General features: G+C 39.0%; 1 protein-coding gene across 2 annotated transcripts in view; it reads left to right on the forward strand.

The window, feature by feature from the left end:
- The window catches only part of vwc2 (von Willebrand factor C domain containing 2), a 30,455-nt gene that overhangs the window by 489 nt on the left and 3,843 nt on the right, over positions 1 to 26,123 (forward strand). Inside the window, exons 2-4 of one of the 2 annotated variants that reach the window (XM_089012039.1) lie at positions 10,148 to 10,584; positions 10,675 to 10,826; positions 15,025 to 15,154. In XM_089012039.1, coding sequence (XP_088868165.1) covers positions 10,227 to 10,584; positions 10,675 to 10,826; positions 15,025 to 15,154 — 640 coding nt within the window. In that variant the 5' untranslated portion in view covers positions 10,148 to 10,226. Of the gene's footprint in view, positions 1 to 10,147; positions 10,827 to 15,024; positions 15,155 to 26,123 lie in introns of both variants that reach the window. The other variant, XM_089012038.1, reaches the window with a different exon arrangement.

Raw genomic sequence — 26,123 nt, forward strand, 5'->3', positions numbered from 1 at the left:
GGATTTCTAGAAGGTGGGCTTTATTAAGAAATCTTTGTGACTGCTTTATTTCCTGGAAATGATGTTGTGTGTGTTTTTTTAATGTTGGTCACTCGTAAAATTTACAGTGAAAGGATTAAATTCAATTTAGAAAGCCCCCATCAGATGTTTTTCCATTGTCAAATGGCTTAATACTACTTTATTTCCTATACAGTGATACCTCGGTTTTCGACCAGAATCCGTTTCAGAAACCTGTTCGAAAACCGATTTGTTCAAAAACCGAAACAGCACCTTCCATTAAAATCAATGTAAAAAATCTTAATCCGTTCAAAGTCTAGAAAACAACTTTTTAACTATTTCATCGCATAAACCGGATAAAAACTTAAAAATAGAGCAGGTCATGTGTAAAATTCCATAAAAACAAGCTTATTTTCACCAATTTTTAACATCAACATTAACAGCTGTACATAAAAATCTATCTTTCTGCCACGGGGCGTGTTGGGACCTATCCCAGCTGTCTTTGGGCAAACACAGGGCACACTAACTTTTCAAACCATCCTCTGCTTGCTTTAAAAACATACTATTCAGGAGATCTTAACCAAATATGTCAGCATTTTCGCAAAAATAAATCAACAATATTAATGTGTCGGTCACAATGACGCAATGAGGAAGTCGTGACATATAAGGAAGTGGCGTATAAGGAAGCACAGGGTAGTCGAGTGATGCATTCAGATGCACTCAGTTTGGTTGAGAACCAAATTTTGGTTGAAAACCGAATGGTATGAGAACCGAGATGTTCGAAGACAGAGGTTTGACTGTATATGATAGTTGTCCATGTTCAGCGCTTTGTTACAGCTTCATCTGTTGTTAAAGTGCTATACTGTATAAATCGATATGTATTGTATTGTAAGAAAACAAGCGGTCTATGTTATATTTGTGTTAGATTATAAATTCAGTGAAATGTAAATGTCACATCACTGGGTTGAGCTGCATCAAAATGAAATATATACACTGTGTCATCTGCTGCACTCTGCCCTTTAATATCGACTCTGTTCTTTTGTACTTTTTTTTCTGGCTGGATTTGTGCACACAAGCACTTTTTTTTTTTTTTACTTTTTTATTCCAAGTCAACGTGATCCAAAGATTATACATGATATTTTTTTCCCTTGTTAAATGGCTTACTACTGCTTTATTTTCTGTACATGTATATGATAGTTGTCCATGTTAAGCGCTTTTTTTACAGCTTCAGCTGTTGTTAAAGCGCCATATCAATCAATATGTATTAGCATTGTATTGTATTGTATTGTATTGTATTTAGAGAGCCCCCAGTGATTTTTTTAATTAGTCAGCTGTCTAAAAACTGCAGTGATGTAGCTCATTGCTTTAATTAGATTTCATTATTCCACCCTTTTACCTGTTTAAAAGAAAAACAATAACATGACATCATTAATTCAATGCTTTCTCAGCCCTGTCACACTGAAGCCCACAAGCAAAAACCGTCTTAACCTTTTATGTCATATCCCCCTGTCATGTGCTCTGTCACCAAATTGACCCTATGTAAATATCACCGATTGTGTAGATAACATGTTTGAATGTTGGAGCAGCAAAAAAAAAAAAAAAAAAAAAAAATCAAGAATTCGATTCAGCATGTGCAAAAAAATAAATAAAATAAATAAAAATCGAGTGCAGACAGCTGTGCAGGCATATTGTGAATCTGATTTAATTCTTGCCCGTGGACCTGCTTTTCCTCTAAATGACATCCAGTTTGATGTGACAGAGGGACATCACTTTACTTTTATTCACAGAGACATTGTGAATGCGATACTCGCATTGTGGAGGTTCATTGCCAGCCAGCCAGCCAGCCTGTGTGAGCCTTTGCACTGTTTACAACAACAGCCCTAAACACAAATCAAAACATGGGGGCTTGCTCCTCAACCTTATTGCTCCCTCTACATGTCATCGCTCATGTGGATTAAACATGCTCGTAATAGATTTTTTTTTTTTTTAATACTGCCAGAATGCATTCGAGCTAATTAGAAATCAACGAAAAAAGAGAGACGTCTCAGCTCATGTGTGGAAAATTCCTGAAGATAGGGACTCTGCCTCATTTTATTTAGGCCTATTTATAGCATTAATGTGTTGGTTAAATTGCTCAAAGCTAGCCTAGGAGAAATATGTGAGTGACATTACTGCGGAAAGAAAGAGGCAGGTCAACCTTTTCTCCGTATTTTGTATTTATGGAAGTCTTGTCAGTCTAATCCATAGGAACAGAATGAGTAGTGTCTTATTAGTCAAGCTTGAACTACATTTTCCTCCCTGAGCAAAATGCGCCATCTCAAGATTTATGGACTTTATTTCCTATGCTCGTTAATGAAAGCAACAATATTTATTATCAATCATAAATCAACGCTATGGTGAGAATCAACTAACATCAGACATCACTAACCAGCTCATGCTGCAGAGCAAGTGGTTTATTCGTTTTTAAGTGCAGAAAATCAGTGTAACATTGAAATGTTATGTTCGTAAAAAAGCATGTAGCAAATTTACAATATTAACTCATTCACGGACATTAACGAATTTATTAGTAAATTGAAAATATGACAGAGCGCCATTCCCGAATGTGTTCGGGTTTTGTTTTTTCATGCTTGGGTGTCGGCAATGTTTTTTGCCTTCCACAAGGGGCAGCATTTCCCTTTTTTTCCATGTTAATGCTTTGTTCCAGCTTCAGCTGTCGTTAAAGCGCTATATAAGCCAATATGTATCTATTGCATTGTATTTTGGACAGTCGCCCTCATTTCAAGCTCAGATAACTCCAGGCCCATATAATTTAGGATTTAACTCTTTTTTTCTGATGAAAGAAGAGAGTAAAGTTTCAAATGCTGTTTTGAATATTTATGTAGTCCTAAAACTCAATATACTGTTGGTCCTGGAATTCGAGTGAAAATGACAAAAACCCTGGCACTGGAGTGGACACATTTTTGCTCATATAAATCCAGATTCATATAATTTAGGAATTAACACTTTTTTTCAATTTCCAAATTTCTTCGGGTTTTGTTTTGTTTTTTTCGCGGAAGGTGTTGATAAAGCACTGGCCAAACCTCTGGCCATGTTTTTTCCATTCCACAATGGGTCACATTTGCCTAGTGTACAACCGCCCCCACTTGCACCTCATGTTACTCCAGACGCATATAATTTAGCAATTAACTCTTTTTCTGATGAAAGAAGATAGTCTAAGATTTCTTACGCTGCATTGAATGTTTATATAGTCCTAAAACTCAATATTCTGTGGGTCCTGGAATTTGAGTGAAAATGACAAAAACCCTGGCACTGGAGTGGACACATTTCTGCACGTCTGGCAGTGAATGAGTTAATAGTTGAGCAATGGCGTGAGTGGGCGTGTAGCGACATAGTACTCGAATAATGCGTCACGATGAAGTCTGTCCCAAACAAATCTTTTTAGAATTGATTATCTTGCCCTTCTGCACATTCTTTCCAGTTGACTAATGGTGCTCGCGTGCTCTTTATTTATTTATTTACACATTTGCCAAAATAATCACGTAACTTGACCGCTTAGTGATGTGTTGATAAGAGGTGCAAAGAACACGCTACGCTAAACTAATTTAGGTGGCCAAAGCTTCAACGTGCGAGACAAGCTTAGCTGCACACTGTGACTTATTGGAAGATGCTTTGCTAGGTAAAGAAAAAACAAACAAAAAAAAAACAACAACATTATTTTAAATGTTTAAAAAAGCAAAAAAATGACAGGCACATTGCCAGGACACTGAATACAGCTTGAATGATTGACCCTTGAATTAATTTTCCTCCGGGAAAAATAGATTAATTTGATGCAAATCAACAATGACGAAAGATGTTTTTAAGTATCCTACCAGAATACGTCTGTGTAAACTCTCAGTCGTACAGGAGTGGTCCATCGATGAAAAGGTTTCTTCAGCCGTCATCTGTACTTCTTTGAAAATCCTACCAGAATATTAAAGCATAACAAGATTTCATCAGGTGAATTTTTTTCATTGCACAATTGCTCTGTCGTTCCTTATCTGCTGACATTGAATTTATTAAAAAAACAACAACAACAACAACAAAAAAAAAAAAACGCACCTGTAGTGATTTGTATTTCAATCGATGTTATTCAGCGCTTGCAAAGTACAAATACGGGGAAAATATGTGATTTGCAATAATCTGGCAGGATTTAAATTTTGACAACAGACTGACCTTGAAAAAGCTGCGATAAATACAATTCAGGCCAGAATGAAAGAAGCTTGCCCGACAGTCTATTTTCCTTTTTGTCCACTGATTCAATGGATTTGTTATTTTTGTATGACCTCAATTCTTCCTGTTCATTTTGTATCCCTTTAAACGATAAATGGACAACATAGACAGTGAAATTACTTGTATATTGTATTGTTGTGCCCAATGCATATTTATGTATTTTAGTTTTGAGACAATAGTGCCTAGAAGTAGTAAACTGCTCGACCTAAAATAGTTCCATTGATATATTTCCCCCTTTATTTTCCATGTAGCCTTCTGTAGAATTATTTCCCCAAAAGTATTTTTTTGTGGTACACAATGTAGATCACTTTATTCCTCCAAGTGCGAGTGTTTAAAGCCACATAATCTCTAGTTTATCGTCTTCCCAATATCAAAACAAATAACAGCCAATGAACTTGTGAAATGAAATTGCCTGTAAACCGTTTTAACACTGAGCAAATCATAAATATCCACTAACTAACCAACTAACTAAATACCTAACTAAATAACTAACCAAATAAATAACTGAATAACTAAATAAATAACTAAATAACCGACTAAATAACTAACTAACCAAATGACTAACTAACCAACCAACCAACTAAATAACTAACTAAATAACTACCCAAGTAATCAACTAACCAACCAACTACACAGCTAACTAACTAACTAACTAACTAACTAACTATCGACCAACCAACTAACAAACTAACCAACTAACTTACTACCTATATAGCTAGACAGTTAGCTAAATAGCTAAATAAATCGCAAGATAGATAGTAAGATAGATAGATAGCCAGATAGCTAGCAAGATAGCTAACAACATAGCTAAATAGCTAGACAGATAGATATCTAGTTAGCTGGATAGGTCTATTACCTCTAAGTAATTTCAAAAACAGTACCAGACCGATGGAATGCAATCACATAGCATTTCAAACTGCATGAACGCTTTTCAAAATGTTGAAATAGAGCTGACTGACTAATGTGTCATTGTTATGGGCCAATATATCAGCCGTCTCTCATTGCGGGGTTCTCTCAGCATGTACACGTTTCACTGTAATTCATATGGGTCAATGTCAGCTGGACCCGAGGGCCACCCTCAGATCATGGCGCAATCTTGCTTTGCACGTCTGCTCTATCCAGTCAAGACAGAAGCTATTTCACTAGAATACAAACAACAGTGTTTGAAGTGTAGTTTTCTTCCTGGATTCTAATTGATTTCAGGCAGGCATCATTTCAAACTGCATGAACGCTTTACTTTCTTTATCGACATTCATTAATAATAGTTTTTGTGGTATTATTGTCAACCACGTGAACATACTGTACTTTGATTTCTATTTTCTCACATACAAATTAAGTTCAGTCTTACATACGTGTCACTCTATTTTACTGAAATATATATGTTTGAGAACATTTGATGTTATAAAACACCGTTTTCCAAAAAAGGCGCACTCAAAAGTCTTAATTTTCTTCAAAAGATGACCCTGCGCCTTACATGCAGCTGCGCCTTATATGTGAAGTAATAATGAGCCACAACAGGTCTCACAACTACTGTCAGCAGCCACCGACTCCATTTCATCCTGTTGAAGTAGTGCCTTATAATCTGTAGCCTTATAATGTGGTGTGCCTAATATTTGGAAAACTTATATATTTATATATTATATTTGGAAAACTCTTTTCATTCGTTGAATGTGCGCATTGTAGTCCTGTGTGCCTTATACAGTGATACCTCGGTTTACGAACCCCTCGTCTTACAAACTTTTCGGTTTACAAACGTTAAATTTATGAAAATTTTACCTTGGCTTACGAACTTTTTTCGGGATACACACGGAGCTGCCTCAATGAGTGATGTGTCGTTCGCGAACGAGCCCATTCTTCTAACAACAAAACAGCAGCCGATGGTTTTTGTCCTCTATTTCCCGTCCACAGTCTTCAGTTAAAGCCACGTGATTGGTCAAGAACGCAGCAGTGAGGGGAGGCGGTTTAAACAGACGACAGTGAGAGAGTTTCAACTTTGATAGTTCAAAGGCAGAGTGTAGACTGCAAGCTTAAAATATCCCATCAATCAGCCCCCACAAACAACCCGCACAAGCCATCTGTACACTTGATGCAAAAAGCTATCAACCCAGCTAAACAGAACACAATTGATGAGGAACAAGGTAAAATGATCGCAGAGAAAGCACCTACAAGGGATCATTCCTCAAGACGGTGAAAGAAGGTTACGTTCCTCATCAAGTGTTTAATGCTGATGAAACTGGCCACTCCATTCCACCAAGCCATCAATGACTATCACAAAGATAAATAAAACGACTTTATTATATAGTACAGTTTATTTCTTTAATTATAATACCATAGCACATTTATCATACATAAAATAAGGTATATTTTGTGTATTTTTAAGGCTTACAAAATTAGAAAGTAGAAAATTATATTTTATGGGGACCTGGGAACGGATTATTCTCATTTTAATTGTTTCCTATGGGAAATTAATTTTTGGGATACACACTTTTCGCCTTATACACTCTTTAAGGGAACCAATTAAATTGGTAAGCCAAGGTATCACTGTATATGGAAAAAGTTTGAAGATAGACCATTGGGGGTGCGCCTTATACTCCGGTGGGCCTTATACAATGGAAAATACAGTCCTGTGAGGTATTTTTGGGTGAGGTTGAAATAACTAATAAACACTAAAGAAGAAACTATAGTCAGAAGGTGAGTGCTGAGCAGCCATGACAGAGCTCTGTGCACCACTTTCAAATGTTATTTGGTTTTATAGTTCTTTTAAATTTTTCCTTTTTAACATCACGGGTATGTACTAAATCTTAAAATCCCCCAAAAATGCAAAATATGATTTGTTTGGCGACTTTAGATAATTTTTGCTCATTTGACAAGCCACCGAAAAGTCACACAGCCAGTGATCACTCCTTCAGGAGCATAAGGCAAGGATGCCAGTATCCATGTAGCAGCTGTTCAGGTGTTAAGGGGTGAGGTTCCTTTCCTAATGGGCTACATCTTTTCATCTCTCTTTCTCTCTCACTGCCTTTCACTTCCACGACAAATCCAAAGCTTCTGCCGTAAACGTTGCTCAAATACTGTTAGCTGCCAGCAGTCAATTTCAGCTTTTTTCTCTGAGTGGCTCAGAATTTATGAAGACTTTGGCGACATGGTGTCACGGTTTGCGAGGTGGTGATGGCGGGTGCGGATCCCAAAAAGCAGGCAGGAGGGAGGGAGCAGGAGGTTGTTTGACAAATTGTATTAAAATAAAGGTCAGCAGGAACAAAATGCAAAACATCAAAATCATCTGAACGGAAAAAATACAAAGTAGCAAAAGAAGACCAAAAGTAAAAGTCCGCCAAAGTTAAACAAACACGTACACGATGCATGCAGCAACCAAGCAGCAAACAAACAATGAACCGGCACCGGATGGTCTTGCCAGGTGTCCTTTTAAGTGTCAATGATTAAACGACCAGCACCTGCGAGGCTGCAGACAGGGCTGACGTCGCTACCCGCTGGTCGCCAATCTGATCGGGACGACCAGCACCTGTGCAGGTGTAGGCGGGGCCGACAGCGCCCCCCCATTGGTCGCCAAACAGATCATGACACATGGCTTCAGTCAGAATTATAAACGTAACATATTCATCTCGTCACAAACCTACAGTACCTGTTTTGTGCTCACGCTAACTTATCTTCATCTATCAGGAAAGAATCTCGGGAGTACACAATGAATCTGGTCAATTAACTAGGCTGGGATGAATTCAAAGGATTAGACGGGATGATTTTAAATATAGTCAGGCAAAACAGAATAATGATCTAATTGTATGAAATTGTTAACGTCAATACAACCGCAGCATTTGCTTTGCCTCTGCAATGGCAAGGAAATAAATGGAAGTAGGCCACCATGCACAGCAAAGCGTCATATCAGGCATTTGAATTTCAAAGTGCCAAAGTAAATCAAGTTTAGCTAGCGCAAAGGCAAAAATAAAAATATCCAGCACAGCTTTTTATAAAAGGTGCAGCGTTTGCAGTTTACTCCAGGTCCTCCCGAGGTGTTGTGTATTAACGTAGTGTGTAAGGATTACGTTTAAGTGATGTGCAATTACATGTGATTACAACACAAAAGAGGGCTTCAAGAAGATTTTTGATTTTACTATATAACAACAATAATACACTTCATTTATTTCACAACCCGGAATAACTCAAATGGATAGAAAGCAGCTAGTTATCTAGCTAATAGCCAGCTAATAGATAGCTAGCAAGATAGCCAACCAGCCAGCTAGCTAGCTAATAGAAAGCCAGCTAGATAGATAGCCAACTAGATAGCCATTTAGTTTGTTAGATAGCTAATCGAGAGCAAATAGATAGCTAGCTAGATAGCCAGCCAGATAGTCACCCAGATACCTGAATATAATATGGTAAAATCAAAGAAGCTCTAGCTCACAACTGCGCTTTATTTGCTTCTTCGTACACCAAAGAAGAATGGTCTTTCTATTAGCGGGCTATTGGCTATCTAACTAGCTTTCTATCCATTTGAGTTATTCCAGATTGGGAACGTAGGTGCCTGTAGCTGCCGCTGCTCACCCACAGAAAAAAAAAAAAACTTATCCTGTGACTGTAAAGTGACCTTGAGAGTATTGAAAGGCGCTTATAAATAAAATGTATTATTATTAATATAATATGGTAAAATCAAAGAAGTTCTAGCTCACAACTGCGCTTTATTTGCTTCTTCGTACACCAAAGAAGGGTTACATCTGAAGTGGTGCGAAGTAACAGTACTGAGGAGATTTATAAGAAGTCTACACACCCCTGTGGTAGATGTTCGATGGTGGGAGTAATGGTGAGGAAATGGTGAGGAACATGTTTAGAAATTATCACTTTTGTGTGTGTGTGTGTGTGTATATGACTAGTCTTGTGAGGACCACGAACATTTTACACCATACGTAGTGAGGACATTTTTGACATGTGAGGACCTTTTGGCCGGTTTTTCATTTTCAAGGCTTCTAGACGGTCTAAATATGCATCTGTTAAAGTTTTAGAAAGGTCCTCACAAATTCACCCAAAATGATTTCTTTGGTGTGTATTTTCATTTCACTTGGATGTACGGTACACACTTTTTACTCACTGTGTGTGTTTATGTGTGTGTGCGTGGTTAATGAGAGGAAAAAGTTAATACCACAAAAAGTAAAACTATATTTTAACCAAATTCACCACTGGGGTGAGGACTTTGAATGTACCATTCAGAAACCTCACTCCTGCTGTTATTTCAGTTTCAAGTCCACTTTTTATTTCTTTGTTTTTAAAGAAGTTGAATTGGGAAATGGGTTGACATTTAGTGTTCAAATGTAACACTAGTTCTTCTCTAAACTTATCAGGTGGTCCTCACTACTTATCTGGAGTTATCCGGACCTCACAAAACCATTGAAACAGGAGTGTGTGTGTGTGTGTGTCACTTCTTTTCCACGCGTTAGTAGGATTATACTATGAAAAATAAAGCCACTCCACTCTGAGCGACTTGACACGATTACAGTCTGACAGAAATCTTCTTTTTCAAATCCCTTCCATTGACTGCAATTCATTCAAAAATGCAACGCGAGAATTGATCCAAACCCTTTGTTCCGTTAAGAGGAGCAATGCTTGATTCAAGTCCTTTCCTCTTTGTCAACGACAAGACGGATTGACGCAGAGAACTGTTACAATATCAAGCAGTATTGATTTCCTAACACAGTCCTATGAACGTTCGCTATCTTGACAATCCAATTCACTGATCTGAGACTCACGGGGGTGTTTCCTTGACGCGACCGAACAAAGCCATGTGAATTTGTTGCCTTGTATTAAATCTCACACCTGGGATAAAAAGTGACAAAATACAAAGCGTGTAACCCCCAGTTTAATTTCCTCTTTCTAGATGGACTGGCTAACACCTGAGATGTGAAGTGTGTTATGTGAGCCAAGGTGTTTTCCCACCTCACCGGTGGTGGGGAGAGATGCTGCACTCTGTTGCCATGACAGCAGAGGTTCTCTTTGTTCTCTGGTTCCTGATGAGTTGTGCTGAGAGTAATCCTATAACGACCCTACCGGTTAGCCGTGAACGTCTGGAAAAAGTGTTGACCCAGGCTAGGGAGGACAAAGCGGTCCCCAAGCTACAGCCCGAGGACAACGATACTTTGGGCGTGAACAGAACCGACGCAAGCCGCTCAAGGTCTAACCTCAGACCTAAGGGTTTGAAGTCCCGAGAGGGGTGGAGTGAGCAGGATACATTCAACCAAATAGACGTGGGCCCAACAAGTGACGTCACTTTGTCCTTGGAAGCCATTGACGAGTACGCCTACCCGGACTATAGGGGTAAAGGCTGCATGGATGAGAGCGGTTTTGTATTCTCAATCGGTGAACAATTCACCCCAGGCCCGTCCACGTGCCCTTGCCTCTGTACAGATGAAGGTCCTCTGTGCAGTAAGCCCGATTGCCCAAGGGTGCACCCTCGCTGCATTAAAGTGGACACGAGTCAATGCTGCCCTCAGTGCAAGGAGAAAAAGAACTACTGTGAATTTCGCGGAAAGGTCTACTCTTCGCTGGAGGAGTTTAAGGTGAGTTCATGAACTGCTTTCACTTCTTTGTTCTCCAAGTGGAACCAAACACTGACAGAACCTCTTTTGATGCTCAAGTCAATCTATGGCAAGCGCGACATAAAAAGTACAGTGATACCTTGTCTTACGAACTCAATTGGTTCCCAGACAGAGTGTGTAAGGCAGAAAGTATGTATCCCAAAATTTGTTTCCCATTGGAAATCATTGAAATGAGAATAATCCGTTCCCAGGTCCCCATAAAACATAATTTTCTACTTTCTAAGCCTTAAAACTACACAAAATATACCTTATTTTATGTATAATAAATATGCTATGGTATTATAACTAAAGAATTAAACTGTACAGTATAATAAAGTCGTTTTATTTACCTTTGTGATGGTCGTTGACGGCTTGATGCCTTGATAGCCTTCTTTCACCATCTTGAGGAATGATCCCTTGGAGGTGCTTTCTCTGCTATAATTTTACCTTTTTCCTCATCAATTGTGTTCTGTTTAGCTGGGTTGATAGCTTTTTGCATCAAGGTACTGATGGCTTGTGCGGGTTATTTGTGGAGCCTGATTAATGGGAATGTTAACCTTGCAGTTTACACTCTGCCTATGAACTATCAAAGTTGAAACAAGTCCAAATTTCACTGTTTTCTATCCATTTTGTCACTCTCTGTCTGTCGTCTGCCTGTCTCTTAAATGACTGGGGGCGGGGAATAGGACAAAAAAAATGTCGGCAGCCATTTTCTTTTTTGGACAATGGCTTCACTCTCTGTCTGTAAACCCCCTCTCATTGCGGCGTTTTTGACCAATCACGTGGCTTTAACCGACGACTGGGGGCTGGGAATAGAGGACCAAAACACTCTGGCTGCCATATTCTTTTCTGAGAACAGACATATCACTCATTGTGGCAGCTCCGTGTGTATCCTGAAAAATAGTTCGTATGCCAAGGTAAAATGTTCATAAATTTAATGTTTGTAAACCAAAAACTTCGTAAGCCAAGGGGTTCGTAAACCGAGGTATCACTGTAGTTACCCCGCAGCATACGGACATGTAAGAAGGCAGATTTATAATGGCAAAGGTTAGGCCTTGTCTTTTTCTGTCAGCTCAATCTCGTCGGGCAACTTCAAAGTCTTTTCATATTTTTAGCTTCAAGTAGTCTTCTGAGTGCGAGCTAGAAGCGCCTCTCAACAATTATAATCATCATGGCTCATGAGTGTGATGCAATGATTTAGCGAACGCAATCGTTTTATGCTAGCGATTGCAAAAATGGGCAACAAAGCTCAAGAATATTCCGAGATGTTCGAAGCTGTTCGATGTCAAATGTGTGCTGAAAAAACCTGCCTAAAAATACAAATCTCACACAAGCACCATCCATTTTTTTAGCCGTAGTGCTCTGCCGCGCCATTTGCAACAGGCATGATTGTTAACTTCTTCGGGAAGTGCTGCCTCGTTCCATTATCCATCGTGAAGTGGCCTGTGTAGGCGAAAGCCTCTGCAATCAGCAACAATGCTGTCAGAATTAACCTTCACACTCTTGATAGGACCAAAGGTGTGCTGCTATGCACGGGGAACTGCCAAAAAAGCCATTCACAGAGGGGGAGGAGGGTGTACACAATCAGCTCCAATCTTTTCTGGGCTATGAGACGCATGGGAACAATGAGTAACAAAGAGATCTTATCTCGTTTTGGTTGAAACTTAGTAGCAAAGAGAATGAATTTTGGAATTTATGAAATGTTGATGCTGTTTTATTTCCAATTCCGATTGATTTTCACATCCGATTCGATCCTGAAACGCCACTTGACATAAAATTAAGTACATTTCAGACTTAGGAGTTACTGTAAATGATGTGAAGCCTCTTCACAACTGCAAGATGTCTTCCTTTAACAAAGTAACAAAATGAAAAGGAAAGGAATGAAAGAAGTAGAAAAACAAAACACAGGATCTGCTGTAAAGGCAGCCACTCTCGCGGTGCCATCTTGTAGTCTAAAGAACAAAAATAACAAATAATATGACAACACAAAGACAATCATTCAATCTTAAGCATTTTCTGCACCCTCTTTGTTGCATTAAGCAGTTCAAGATGAAAGAGGAGAGAATCAAAGTGTCCTTTTCACCAGTGGATCAGGGACGTCATGGTGGATTATACGCGTCTACTATAAGCTACACGTTGAAAGCAAACACAAAGCTGTAGCATCCATTGCCGAAAAAATATTGTCACACATCTCCTGTCCCACGTAAATCCGCTTCAATTCCAAGCCGCGACAGTTCCACATTCGCATTGGCGCTCTGCGCTGACGCTCCTTTCTTCTCATCGGGGGATGATATTTAGAGTGTGTGAATGAACAGTATGTTTACGTACACGCCCGAATCAATTTGTTCTCGAGTTTGTAATTTGATCTTTAATCTTTCAGTAGCACTAGGGGGGAGGGGGGGGGGGGCGAAGAATCTTCATTCACCACAGGGGTGGGGTTATTAAATGCTCGTTGTTAAATGGTACAAACCAAAGGTTGTGGCTCAATTCACAGGGGTGCACAATGAAAAAAAAAATGTGTGTTGAAAGAAGCACCAGAGTGGTTGGCTGTTCATATTTTTCCCGACCCGCTGACCTCATAGAAGAAATTAAAGGCTGTGGGCCACATAGCACCTGTCTGTGAGAGTTCCTCACAGCCTTTTACGAAGACAATAAGGTGCTCCAAAGTAGCCCCAGTTCACATGCTTGCTTTTCTGTGATATTTTACTTCAATATTTTTGAAAAGACTATCTAAAAAAACTGGCTGCCAAAAGGTAGGTGAATAGTTGCAGGAATTTCTGGCCAGCCCTGGTATGTGTGAAAACACACCGCCATCCTCTTCATATGTCTGAGATGTAGCGTAGGATTGGCAAGACGAAAGCACTATCTTACAAAGAAAAAGAGCCAAGGCATGTGGGACAAAATATGTTTGGAAATTAAAGTTGTTGGCCATTATTCCAAAATGTGTTTCTGGCACAAACACAACACAGCACATTGAAGGCCATCAAGAATTCGCCGCTATACAAACAATGAAACATTACGTTGGCAGCATCATGTTTTCGAGCAGTTTTTTTTTTTTCAACTGGAACGGTTAATTGAGTCCCGGTGAAGGGAATTAGGAATATTTTAAAAAAAATACCCTGGTGGTGTAGATGCCAAATAAAATATCTAAACTAAATTTGGGGATTCATCCGAGGTACAGTAAAGTCTTGTTATATCGATAGTACTGCTTATTACGATACTATTTCTATGAACGCAAGGAGAAAATTTACATGCCGCAGGATATATCGATAGTCCGGTTATATCAATATTTTTTCCGACTCCCGAGAATATCGATATAACGAGACTTTACTGTACTTTCAATGGTGGCAGATGTATGCTGATTTGTGTTTAACTCATTCACTGCCAGACATGTACAAAAATGTGTCCAGTCCAGAGCCAGGGTTTTTGTCATTGTCACTCGAATTCCAGGACCCACAGAATATTGAGTTTTAGGACTACACAAACATTCAATGCAGCATAAGAAATCTTAGACTCTCTTATTTCATCAGAAAAAAAGAGCTAATTTCTAAATTATATGGGACTGGAGTTATATGAGCTTGAAATGAGGGCGGCTGTCCAAAATACAATGCAATACATATATTAATTTATACAGCACTTTAACATTAGCTGAAGTTGGAACAAAGCACTAATATGGTAAAAGGGAAATTCTGCCCCCTTATGGAAGGGAAAAAAACATTGCCAGAGGCCATGGATAGAGCTTTATCGGCACCCAAACAAGAAAAAAAACAAAACCTGAACAAATTCGGGAATGACGCTCTGAGTCATATTTTCAATTCCTGAATTTGTGAAAAGCACTGAATGAGTTAACAAGAGTGAATGTAATCAATTCCAATTCAAACAAGGAAATACAGTACATACCGTATTTACCAGTGTATACGGGGCACCGCAGAAACTGGCGTGTGACTGTATCCCAGCTATCTTTAGGCAGTTGTCGGAGACACCCTGAACTGGTGATTTTATTATTACAATGCAGAAAATGCTTATTATTTGTTTTCACATTTTAGCATTTTAATGTATTTATTTAGTAATTTTGTCTTGTTGTTGTGAGAGAAGCATGTCAAGAAATGAATTACAAAAAGATGTGTCCACTGTGTGTATTGACCATCTCATTGTCAAGGTGCCCTATTTGGTTTTCCAGGTGTCTCCATGTGAAAAATGTCGATGTGAGCCAAGCGGCGAGGTGCTGTGTTCTGTTTCGGCTTGTCCTCAGACTGAATGCGTGGACCCCGAATATGAGCCGGACCAATGCTGTCCGATCTGCAAGAGCGGTAAGTGTACATCACAGGTGTCAAAGTCAAGGCCCGCGGGCCAAATCCGGCCCACCACATCATTTTTTACGGCCCGCGAAAGCAAATCAAACATGTTAAATTCCATGATGATTGCTAAAATCTGAGCCAAAATGTCATATTTTTGGATGTCAACCACAATAAAAGTCATTATTCTTGACTTCAGATTTGAAAACGAGTTATTCATTAATTTGCTGTGTGCTCCATATGTAATATTTGAAGGGATTTAAACATTCTAATGGGTTCCCCAAATTCATAACGGACCTCGAGAGGAAACCATAACTACAATGTGGCCCCCGGCAAAAATGACTTTGACACCCTTGGTGTAGAGGAATAAGATTTACACTGCAGGTCTAAGCGGCCAGTTCAAATTTAGGTTTGTCAAATTCCGTGCATTCAAGTGATTGATGCCATTTTGTTTCCGTTCACTGAATAATAGCCCACGTGCACCTTTTGCACCCAAACGCACAATTAAAACGACGCAGAACAACAACAACAAAAAAAAAAACCTTTGATTTAACGTGTGTGCCTTCGACGCACTTCGATGATCTTATTGATCATTCGACGAAATAAAGTAGAGTTGATGAAAAGATATAAATATGAATGCTGGGGAAAGTCATAAAATTTTCTTTTCCCAGAGTAGAAATATTTGCTTACAAAGTATTGTTGTGTGGTTGTGTGTATTTGTTGTGAAAATGTTTGAAATAGTTCGGGTTTTGTTTTTTTCTTGCTTGGGTGCCGATAAAGTGCTGGCCATGGCCTCTGGCAATGTTTTTTTTCTTTTCCACAAGGGGGCAGCATTTCCCTTTTTCCATGTTAGCGCTTTGTTCCTTCTTCAGCTGTTGTTAAAGCGCGATATTAGATTGGATTGGATTAGCCTTTAGCAAAGTTGTGAAAGCAAGAGGAAAGGAAAGAAAGAAGTAGAAAAACAAAATACAGGAGCTGCCGGAAAGGCAGCCACTCTTGCGGCGCCATCTTGAAGTAAAAGGAAACAAAAAAAACTAACGATGAGAAGGTTTCTTCAGTCGTTATCTATACTTCTTTCAAGGTGTTTTGCTTCTTATCCAAGAGGCGTCGTCAGCGAAATAAAATCTTTTGCTGGTAGTTTTGGCCCTATATATATCCCTACTGTCCAGACGTGGCGGTGCCAGACTCTGCTATGATTGGTCCCTGCTCTCAGGTTGCGGGGAGCAGAGGACTACTCCCCTCCTACACTGATTACATCTATTGTCCTGCCTGAGTATGAGTCTACGACTGGCCTGATTGCCCCATTTGCTCTGGTATCACCTCATCAGAATAACTAAGCCTATGTTGCCTCAGAAGTCTGTTGTACGAACGATCCAAATCGAACCTCACCCCACCATGGCGATTTAGTGAAGGGTTTTGCTGTTTTACGAAAATGGCTTATTTTACTCACCTTTCAAACCATCAATTTTCTTTCGCTAAGATTTTAACCTCATTGTCGTCAAATAAGCGGTTGCTAGCTTTTAGGTGCATACGTACTGCAGATCGAGCCCCACTAGTATTATCCTTGCGAGGTTTATAGTTTTTTTTGGGGAGAATTTGTTTACAATTTTCATTTTTACAGTGTATTGAATAAACTACATTACTTTGTTTTTCATTTGGCAGCCTATCTTTGGATGCACTAATTCTTGCCTTAAAGAGTTTATCGATCGGTTTGGAATAAGTAGGAATGTTGTGTTGCCAAAGGACTTGTACTTTTTCAGAAAAAAAACAAAAAAAATAACAAATAAAATGACAACACAGAGTCATTCATTATTCAGCACTTACTGTACCCTCTTTGTGACATGAAGCAGTTGTAGATGTAAGAGGAGAGGATCAAAGCGTCCTTTTCAGCAGTGGATCAGGGACGTTTGGCATTGAATACGTTAAAGGACATTCCTATTGTCCTTTAATATTACCAACTTGAATCTTCCATGTTCTCTTCTAAAATGAAAAAATGGTGAAAAAATATTGATCGTACTGCTTTTCAAAGGTCACGACTTGACTGTGGCAAATTATTCTTCATTGTCAGCTAATTTCAAACACAGCCGCCAATCTTTTTGTTTGTTTTCTTTTTTTTAAAACCAGTCAAATTTTTATCTGCTGTATTTTGACAGACACGTCCGTCCAGTTGTGAATTTTAACATACCGACATTGCTATGTGCTGCGCTTGTACACCTGTCTTTCCTTCTTTGAATTCCACAGTAGATTTGCTGAGCTTTTGCTGTGTACACACACACCTGTTTCCAGACAGATGTGTCCACAGCTGTAAAATCATATTCTCCAAATGCCGCCAAGCCGCCATGCTCTTTCAGCCGAGAAGGATATGGCGTGTTGCAGCGGATTTCATTCTTATTATCATAAGCTCAAGTTCAATATATCGAAGGGAGCAAATAAGACTGCTGTTCCTCTGCTGTTTCCGAATGAGAAAACTGTGGTCAAAATAGAAACTTTTTCAAGCAATAAGGACAAAGTTGCGCAATTATAAAAAGTTGACTGATAAACTATAACTACTCAGTGGAGGATTGAAATGTGCATCCAAAAAGGCGACGCTTTCACGTGGATGGTTATGATGATATAAAACGAAGACGTTTGCGGATGAGAATAGTGGCTATATTATGTGATTTGGATTGATGCTCTTTCTTTCCACCAGCAGGACCACGGAAATGGTGGCAAGGATGTAAGGAAGCATCACAAAAATCCCAGTCATAGGTACCAAAATGTTCTGATTGATCATGCGCGGGCACATCTTGGCGATAACAAGAATTTTATAACATATCACAAAACGCATCGTCCAGTACTTGTTACTTTATGGCATAGAGTTCCACTAGGCGACGAGAGTATGGAAATGTTTAACCATAAATGAGACTGAATGTGACTTTAAAAAAAGGCCAGCCTGAATTCCGATAAAAGTGAAATAAAAGCTGTAAAAGAGAGATTTTTTAATTTTTTTAATTTTTAATAAATACATCCCATTTTACAACACGCTATGGACAAAAGGGATGCAACTGGTCGGCTCGTTGGGGAGGAAAAAAAACTCATAAACTCATTCACTGCCATTCTGGAATGTATTTATAATTTTCTTATCATTTATTTATTTATATAATTTATAGCATTTATTTTTATTCTAACATTAAAATGTAAATTAAGATCCTTTTAACTATGACGTGGAGCGGCATTCCTGAATTTGTTGTTTTTTTTTTTTCATGCTTTGGTGCCGATAAAGCACTGGTCAGACCTCTGGCAATGATTTCCCTTCCACAAGGGGGCAGCAGTCCCACCTTTTCCATTTTAGCGCAGCTTCAGCTGTTGTTAAAAGCGCTATAGAAACTAATATGAATGCATTGCATTTTGTACAGCCGCACCCATTTCAAGCTCATATAACTCCAGACCCATATAATTTATGAATTAACTCTTTTTTTCTGATGAAAGAAGAGAGTCTACGGTTTCTCACGCTGCATTGAATGTTTATGTAGTCCTAAAACTCAATATTCTGTGGGTCCTGGAATTCGAGTGACAATGACAAAAACCCTGGCACTGGAGTGGACACTTTTTTGCCCGCCTGGCAGTGAATGAGTTAATTACAACTACAGTTGTGATCGTGAATTGTTGTTTTAATTCTTTATTTTTACTTCTTTCTTTGCCAGTCAGTCCAAATATGTCTTTTGAGGACCGCGGTGTCTACAGTGAACGGCTTATCGCATTATTGGATTCCAAGGTGCACGAAAGCGTTAATGTGAAACCATTGCATGGTGCAAAAAAAAGGTGTTAGACCACTTTAACGCTGTTGAAAACGATAAAACATCATTGGTAAATATATCAACGATATCACCAATGAATCGAATTCAATGGGACATTCATCCATTTTAAGCCTACTTGTTGACATTAGAACACACACACCTGCATCCAACACACAAATCCACTGCTGCTGTCGTTCAAAGCAGAATTGTGACAGCAACAAATAACCCCGTATTAAATGATATCAACTGTTCATATGCCCCGTCGCCCGTAAGACAGGAAATTATACCAGACAGACAGCCAGCTCTTTAATTAACCGTGCGCTACCACCAAAAAGGTCCGTTTAAAACAATGAACACACACACACGGCGGCGCATCGTAAAAGTCATCCCGAATTAAAAGGGAGTCGGCAGGCCTGAAGGTATTATCAACATATAATGGCAGAATACTAGAGACAATGTTCTCATTAGATTCTAAGCCATTTTAAGGACTGTAAAGATTTTGTGCTCTTACGATTTAAAACAACTTACGTTTTGGCCCGTGTGAATTGTATGAAAAAAGATCTCCTAAAAATGACATTGACACATACATATACATATATATACACATATATATACATACATATACATACATACATATATACACACATACATATACATACATATATATATACACACATACATACATATATATACATATATATACATATATATATATATACACACATACATACATATACATATATATACATATATATATATATACACATACATACATATACATATATATACATATACACATACATACATATACATATATATATATATACACATACATATATATATATACACATACATACATATACATATATATATATATATACACATACATATATATATATATACACATACATATATATATACACATACATATATATATATATACACATATATATATATATACACATATATATATATATACACATACATATATATATATACACATACATATATATACACATATATATATATACACATACATATATATATATACACATACATACATATATATACATATATATATATATATATATACACATACATATATATATACACACATACACACACATATACAGATATACATATACATATATATACATATACAGTAAAGTCTCGTTATATCGATATTCAAGGGAGTCCGAAAAAATATCGATATAACCGGGACTATCGATATATCCGACCCTGTTTGCATGTAATTTTCTCCGTGCGTGCATAGAAATAGTATCGATATAACCGGGACTATTGATATATCCGATATCGATATAACGAGACTTTACTGTATATATATATATATATATATATATATATATAAATGCATTGATTCATCGACAATGTAAATTGTTACAGCATAAAGTTTCATCACTGCACATCATAACTGCAAATATTGCATGTTATTGCCAAATCATTCATAAAATAGTCTTGTTACTTGTCTTTTGCTGCACACTCAAGCAACAGTTCATTTCAGCTTTAATTGTTCCAAGTGATGGAGAAAGTAATGCAATCATTTTATTTTTCCTTGCAGCTACGCAGGAGCTTTTTAATGTAAATATATATTTGCGATATATGTTTAATACAGGGATACAGAAGTTGTCGAGTAGTCCATCAACTTGTATTGTGAAATAACTGAACTTAATTACCCTTTGCCATTATAAGTCCTTAAAAGTGAGTATTGCAATAGTAATAGCTGTCACGTTCCACCTACCCGCTATTAATCACACAGATTCTAAATGCAAGAGAAAAGGAAAAACCTGTTTTCCGTACACGGTAATTAGTGTAAAATAAGGTGATCGACAGTCATGAATGTTGACGCCTAGCGAGCATATGCTGTTTAAGTGTAACAGATGCTAAAAGCTTGTCGGCCATGTGTCACATCAAAGCTTATCTCATTCATAGGAAAACAACACATTCCTCCTCCAAGGGTGCCGTACACCCGCTGAGTAAATCACAGTTTCACTGCCAATATTGAAAAGCCAGATACACAAAAATCGACAATATGAAACAAATAGATGAACGGGTAAAACGCGAGACCTTCGTTTAGTATCTGAATGAGTTTCCTTATTCAGCATCTCTGCTCGCTGTGCGGTCTGCGTTTTTCTTTTGTGTCACATTCATTGCTAAATACTGTAAAGCGTTGCAACGTTTGATCTGTTCATCAATTATGCGCTGGCATTATCGTGGCCTTTTCAGACATGCAAAAATCGATGCCTATGCCAGGGTCGCCTGTCTCAGATGTGTTATTCGCTTGTTATGCATAGGGACATTTGAGGGAGAGCCAAGGGGATGAAGATGAAAGTGTGACGCATCGCTGACATCTTTCCCAGACAGTTGTTCATGAATATCAAAGAACAGCTGTGAATTCAGGCAGGTTCTATGCATTTTACTCCACCTAAATCCTTTTACAGGTGAAGTTGGTGGTTGACATTTGCTGGATGCTGTCAAGTTTCACTTGGTGACTCTTAAAAAGAACACCTGCGGAGAATCTGATGCAAAGAGGAAAAATAAGTGGGATTTATAACATCTCTTGGATCTATCGATCTCTCTCGGTAGCTCTTGCTCGCTCTAGCTAGTTCTCTCACTAGCTCTCGCTCTCTTCGCTAACTCTCACTCTCTTCGCTCGCTCTCTTCGCTCTCGCTCTCTTCGCTAGCCCTCGCTCTCTTCGCTAGCCCTCGCTCTCTTCGCTAGCCCTCGCTCTCTTCGCTAGCCCTCGCTCTCTTCGCTAGCTCTCGATCCCTTCGCTAGCTCTCGATCCCTTCGCTAGCTCTCGATCCCTTCGCTAGCTCTCGATCCCTTCGCTAGCCCTCGCTCGCTCTCGATCTCTTCACTAGCTCTCTTTCTTCCTCTATCCCTCTCACTATCTACACTTACAGTATCCATCCATCCATCCATCCAATGAAATTCACCAAGAACAGGGCACGCACCAGAAAGTATGTAGGTGGGTGGCTATACAATAATCAAAACTTTGAGTGCAATGGTAGAACAGTCCAAGACGTTAACATCATACAATGGCTATGAGTCGTAATTTGAAAATAGCTTCACACCAGAAACTTTTACCTTGCATGATAAAAGTCTTATACTGCTATTATGATAGACTATGTGCGCATCCATCTGTTTGTTTCCATGGTAACATTTGCATTAGCTTGGGGTGACGCATAAACCAATTAAAGTATGATAATCAATGTGGGTTCTCTCTGCAGCTCAAGTGGCTCTACACTGCAACATAATAGATGTTTGGACAGCAGCAAATGTCCTTAAATTTGGCCTTCGTGCACCAAATGTTCTGTCTCACACGCACACAAACACACACACAGAGACCTACTCCATCTTCCTTAGAAGACTGATTGGTTCTATTAGCTCTGAAGCAAGTATGGCCTGTTAGCAGAGTCCAAGATATAAGGTAAGATTCCAAGCCACGACTCCGTTAGATCCATCACAAAGTATTGAAGTCACATGTCATCCATTTTATTGTTGAGTGGGGTAGAGAAGGAGAAGTCTGTTGATCTGCAGATCTAAGTCAGCGATCCGAGTTGCTGAAATGAATCGGGTCTTTGAGATAGCCTTGGCTATACCTCTCATGAGAATCGATTTAAAAACAAACAAAATGAAACACTGCTTTAACTACTCGTAGGTCGACTGCATCTTGTTAAGTGCCGGTTCGCTGCATTTACCCATGCCACTATCCTTGCTCAAACTACAAGAAAATCGATAATTTTCCCCATTGCCTACTTTCCAATGTAAAATCAATATCATGCACTACCTGCTTTGAAAGGATGTCAAAGAAATTAACATCAGCGAGACTTCTCTCCATCAAACTGGCCATGGCGCCAAACCTTGGTGTCCTTGACTCTTACAGGTGATGAGACGCAGTCATTAGGGTCAGCACTTATCTGTGGGGTTGTGATAAACGATCTGAACCAGAGCCAATATCACTTCAAATGGAGCACACATGAGACAATGCTGCCAAGAGGGATAAAGGCTCATTTGAATTAAGGCAAGAATCAAAAGCCTCTTGAGATGAGTAGAAAAAAAAAACCAACACTAGAACACTAGAAAGCTTGTCTGTGTAGGCTCTCAGTCATTCAAGAGTGGTCCATCGAGGAAAAGGCCTCTTCAGCCGTCATCTGTACTTCCTTGAAGGTGTTGGATGTTACGCTCCTCAGAGCTTTGTCAATGAACTAAAGTTGTGCTGTTAACTCTGACCCTATATACTGTCTATCCCTAATGGACAGTGGTGGCGGTGCAAGACCTCTGTTCCGATAGGTCCCTCCACTAAGGTTGGGGGATCATTTGACCACTCCCTGAAGCCAATCTGAGTACCTCTAATGTTCTATCCCTATGAAGGTTGTCACAATGTCCATTGTCACAGTTCGGGGTCTACTGTACTCTGCTTGCTGTCCGAAAACAGAGGCTGCCAATGTCCAGGTGGACTCATCAAGATTCTCTGTAGTCTCGCGAGATATGACACGAAAAAGAAAAGATTGAGGTGGATTTAACACAGACGCTCTCGGGCTATGAATATCGCGAATTCATTTATTCATAGTTTTGTTCAGCCGGTCCCCCCGTGTTTTATATCTTTACATATCACTGACGCTTTTACCCTGTATTTATAATGCACATATACTCAAGAAGTCCATTAAGAGGAGCGATTTCAGTTCCTTTTCTCTCTGGATAATTGAGATCATTTAGTTTACTTTTATGTTTTTGGGGGGAACAATGGGATTTGATATGTGTCTTCTCTTCCGTTCCATGATGCGGTGTTGCTTTGAAGCTAGAGGTGCTAATGGCATATCATTTCCACACGCTGCCTTTGTCACCTCTTAACAGAGTGGAACGACTGTCTGGATCCACATGCGTAGTCCATTTGTCTCTGTGAGTGTTATTGAAAAGCTCTTGCGGGATGAGGCGTGTTGCAAAGAAAAGGCACGGACGGTTTCAAAGGAGGCCTGCGTATTCATGAAGCCATGACAAATGAATAAAAGGGTGATAAAAACAAACGTGCCATGTGACTGTATAAAGTATTCCATAGACTATAATCAAGATGAAGTTGGACATTTGCTTTCTTATACTTTTATCCTTGTGAGTCTTTGATACGTTATACTTGGGAAGCTGTTGTAAAGATCCTTAATGATGACAAATCAGGAACGACAGCGGTTCACGGCCACAGGATGAGCTTTTCCCCAGCAAGGGTGAATGCCGGCATCTAACGGTCTCATGAATGTGTTAAAGCTGACATTTTGACAGGTTGTTCGCATTGATTGATGTGCTAGCAGCACACTTCCTCTGGGTGCTGACAACCAACGAAAGGCGACGGCTGCGGCGGAAAAGACTCCTCATTTTTCAGTTTCCTAATTACATAGTAATGTATAACGTCGCAGCCTGAGAGCTTGTTAGTGCAAGAAATGGCCATTGTTATGCTATACCTGATGCTGCGAGAAACAATTCCTGTCGAGTTGATATTTTCTGCGGTGCAGCTGGGAGATAATGGATGCTTTATGGGTTCTTTTTTTTTTCTTTGGTGGCTGAAGACAAAAGCACCTTCAAGAGACAGCAACCATCACAAAGTGTCAGCCACAAACAAACATTTGGTGAAATGACCTATCGATATTGAGAATCTACAATTCAAATGCACTTTGTGTTTATGCTTTTACATTGGGAACGTTGGGCAAAAGATCCAACTGGAATTGTTGCATAGACATTTTCATATGTTCAACTTTCCCATCGTTAGGTAAGGCAAGACTTGAATGAACAAAGAGCACCAGGGCATTGTGCAAAAATATGTCTACTCCAGTGCCCAGGTTTTTGTCATTGTCACTCAAATTGCAGGACCCACAGAACATTAAGTTTTAGGACTACGTAAACATGTACAATGTAGCGTAAGAAATCTTAGACTCTCTTCTTTCATCAGAAAAAAAAGTTATCTCCTAAATTATGTGGATCTGGAGTTATATGAGCTTGAAATGGGGGCGGCTGTCCAAAATACAATGCAATACATACATATTGGTTTATATAGCGCTTTAACAACAGCTGAAGTTGGAACAAAGCGATAATATGGATAAAAAGGGAAATGCTTGTGGAAGGGAAAAAACATTACTAGAGGCCATGGCCAGCGCTTTATTGGCACGCAAGCACGAAGAAACAAAACTCGAACTAATTCGGGAATGGTGCTCAAGGTCATATTTTCAATTTCCGAATGGAAATGATTGTTAAGTTACAGTTCTGTTTTAAAGTGTCACTTTATTACATAGAAAAGCAACAGACCTTTCCGATCCATTACTATAGTGACCCAGGACTATCAAAATAAAACTTTGGGAAGGCTGACATTATTTTTGTGAGATTCGGCTTTTGCTCTTCCTGTTTACACCAACAGATGCATTTGCAACATTTTCAATTATGGTGGTGAAAAAAAAAATATGGATCCCTCGTCTGATGCTAAAAGCAAAATGCTTCTCTGCATAAAACAAGGGCTCATTGGTCTCAAGAGCCTGTTAATGGCAGGAAAAAGCTCAGGTATAAGCGGATCAAAGTCCTTTGACATCCCCCCCCCTCCCAAACTGTCACGAATCATCCAGAGTGTAAATTCCACCTTTTAAATGGCCCCCTGTGAAAACTTTCATGCATCCTGTAAAATGCCTTTGGTGTTGTTTGCTTCTGATTACCGTCGGTTGGAAAAGGGCACCGACATGGCACGGGCAGTATTATAAACCTTCTCGCAAAATATCATGTTTGTGTGTCTTTGATATTATTTTCTTGACCTTTTTACCCCCGTGCCATAACCTGATTTCGGTACAGTCTAGTTAGGATAAATATTTTTCATTGTGACAGTTGATGCTGTGGTTACTTGTGGTATTATCTTTGACTGTACTCAGAATTTAATGAAAGAAGAATTTGGTCATTTTATAAAATGAGAAATCTGTTTCTTTTGGCACTGTGAACGGTTAACAGTTTGAAGCACACTTCTGAAATAACAAATATGTTCTAATAACTTCATCCACGGGAAAATACTAGTCAATTTAGCCATGCTCAACAATGACTTAACAAAAGGGGAATTGATAAATGTCAATGTGTAAAAGACTGTTGTGGTGGTTTAATGCTGGGGGGCTACTTCAGGACCTATGGGGATTGATGGAACCATAAATTTGGCACTTTACTTTGA

Source organism: Hippocampus bargibanti, linkage group LG13 (assembly GCF_051943395.1).
Source record: "Hippocampus bargibanti isolate YZ-2025 linkage group LG13, ASM5194339v1, whole genome shotgun sequence".
Lineage (NCBI taxonomy): Eukaryota > Metazoa > Chordata > Actinopteri > Syngnathiformes > Syngnathidae > Hippocampus > Hippocampus bargibanti.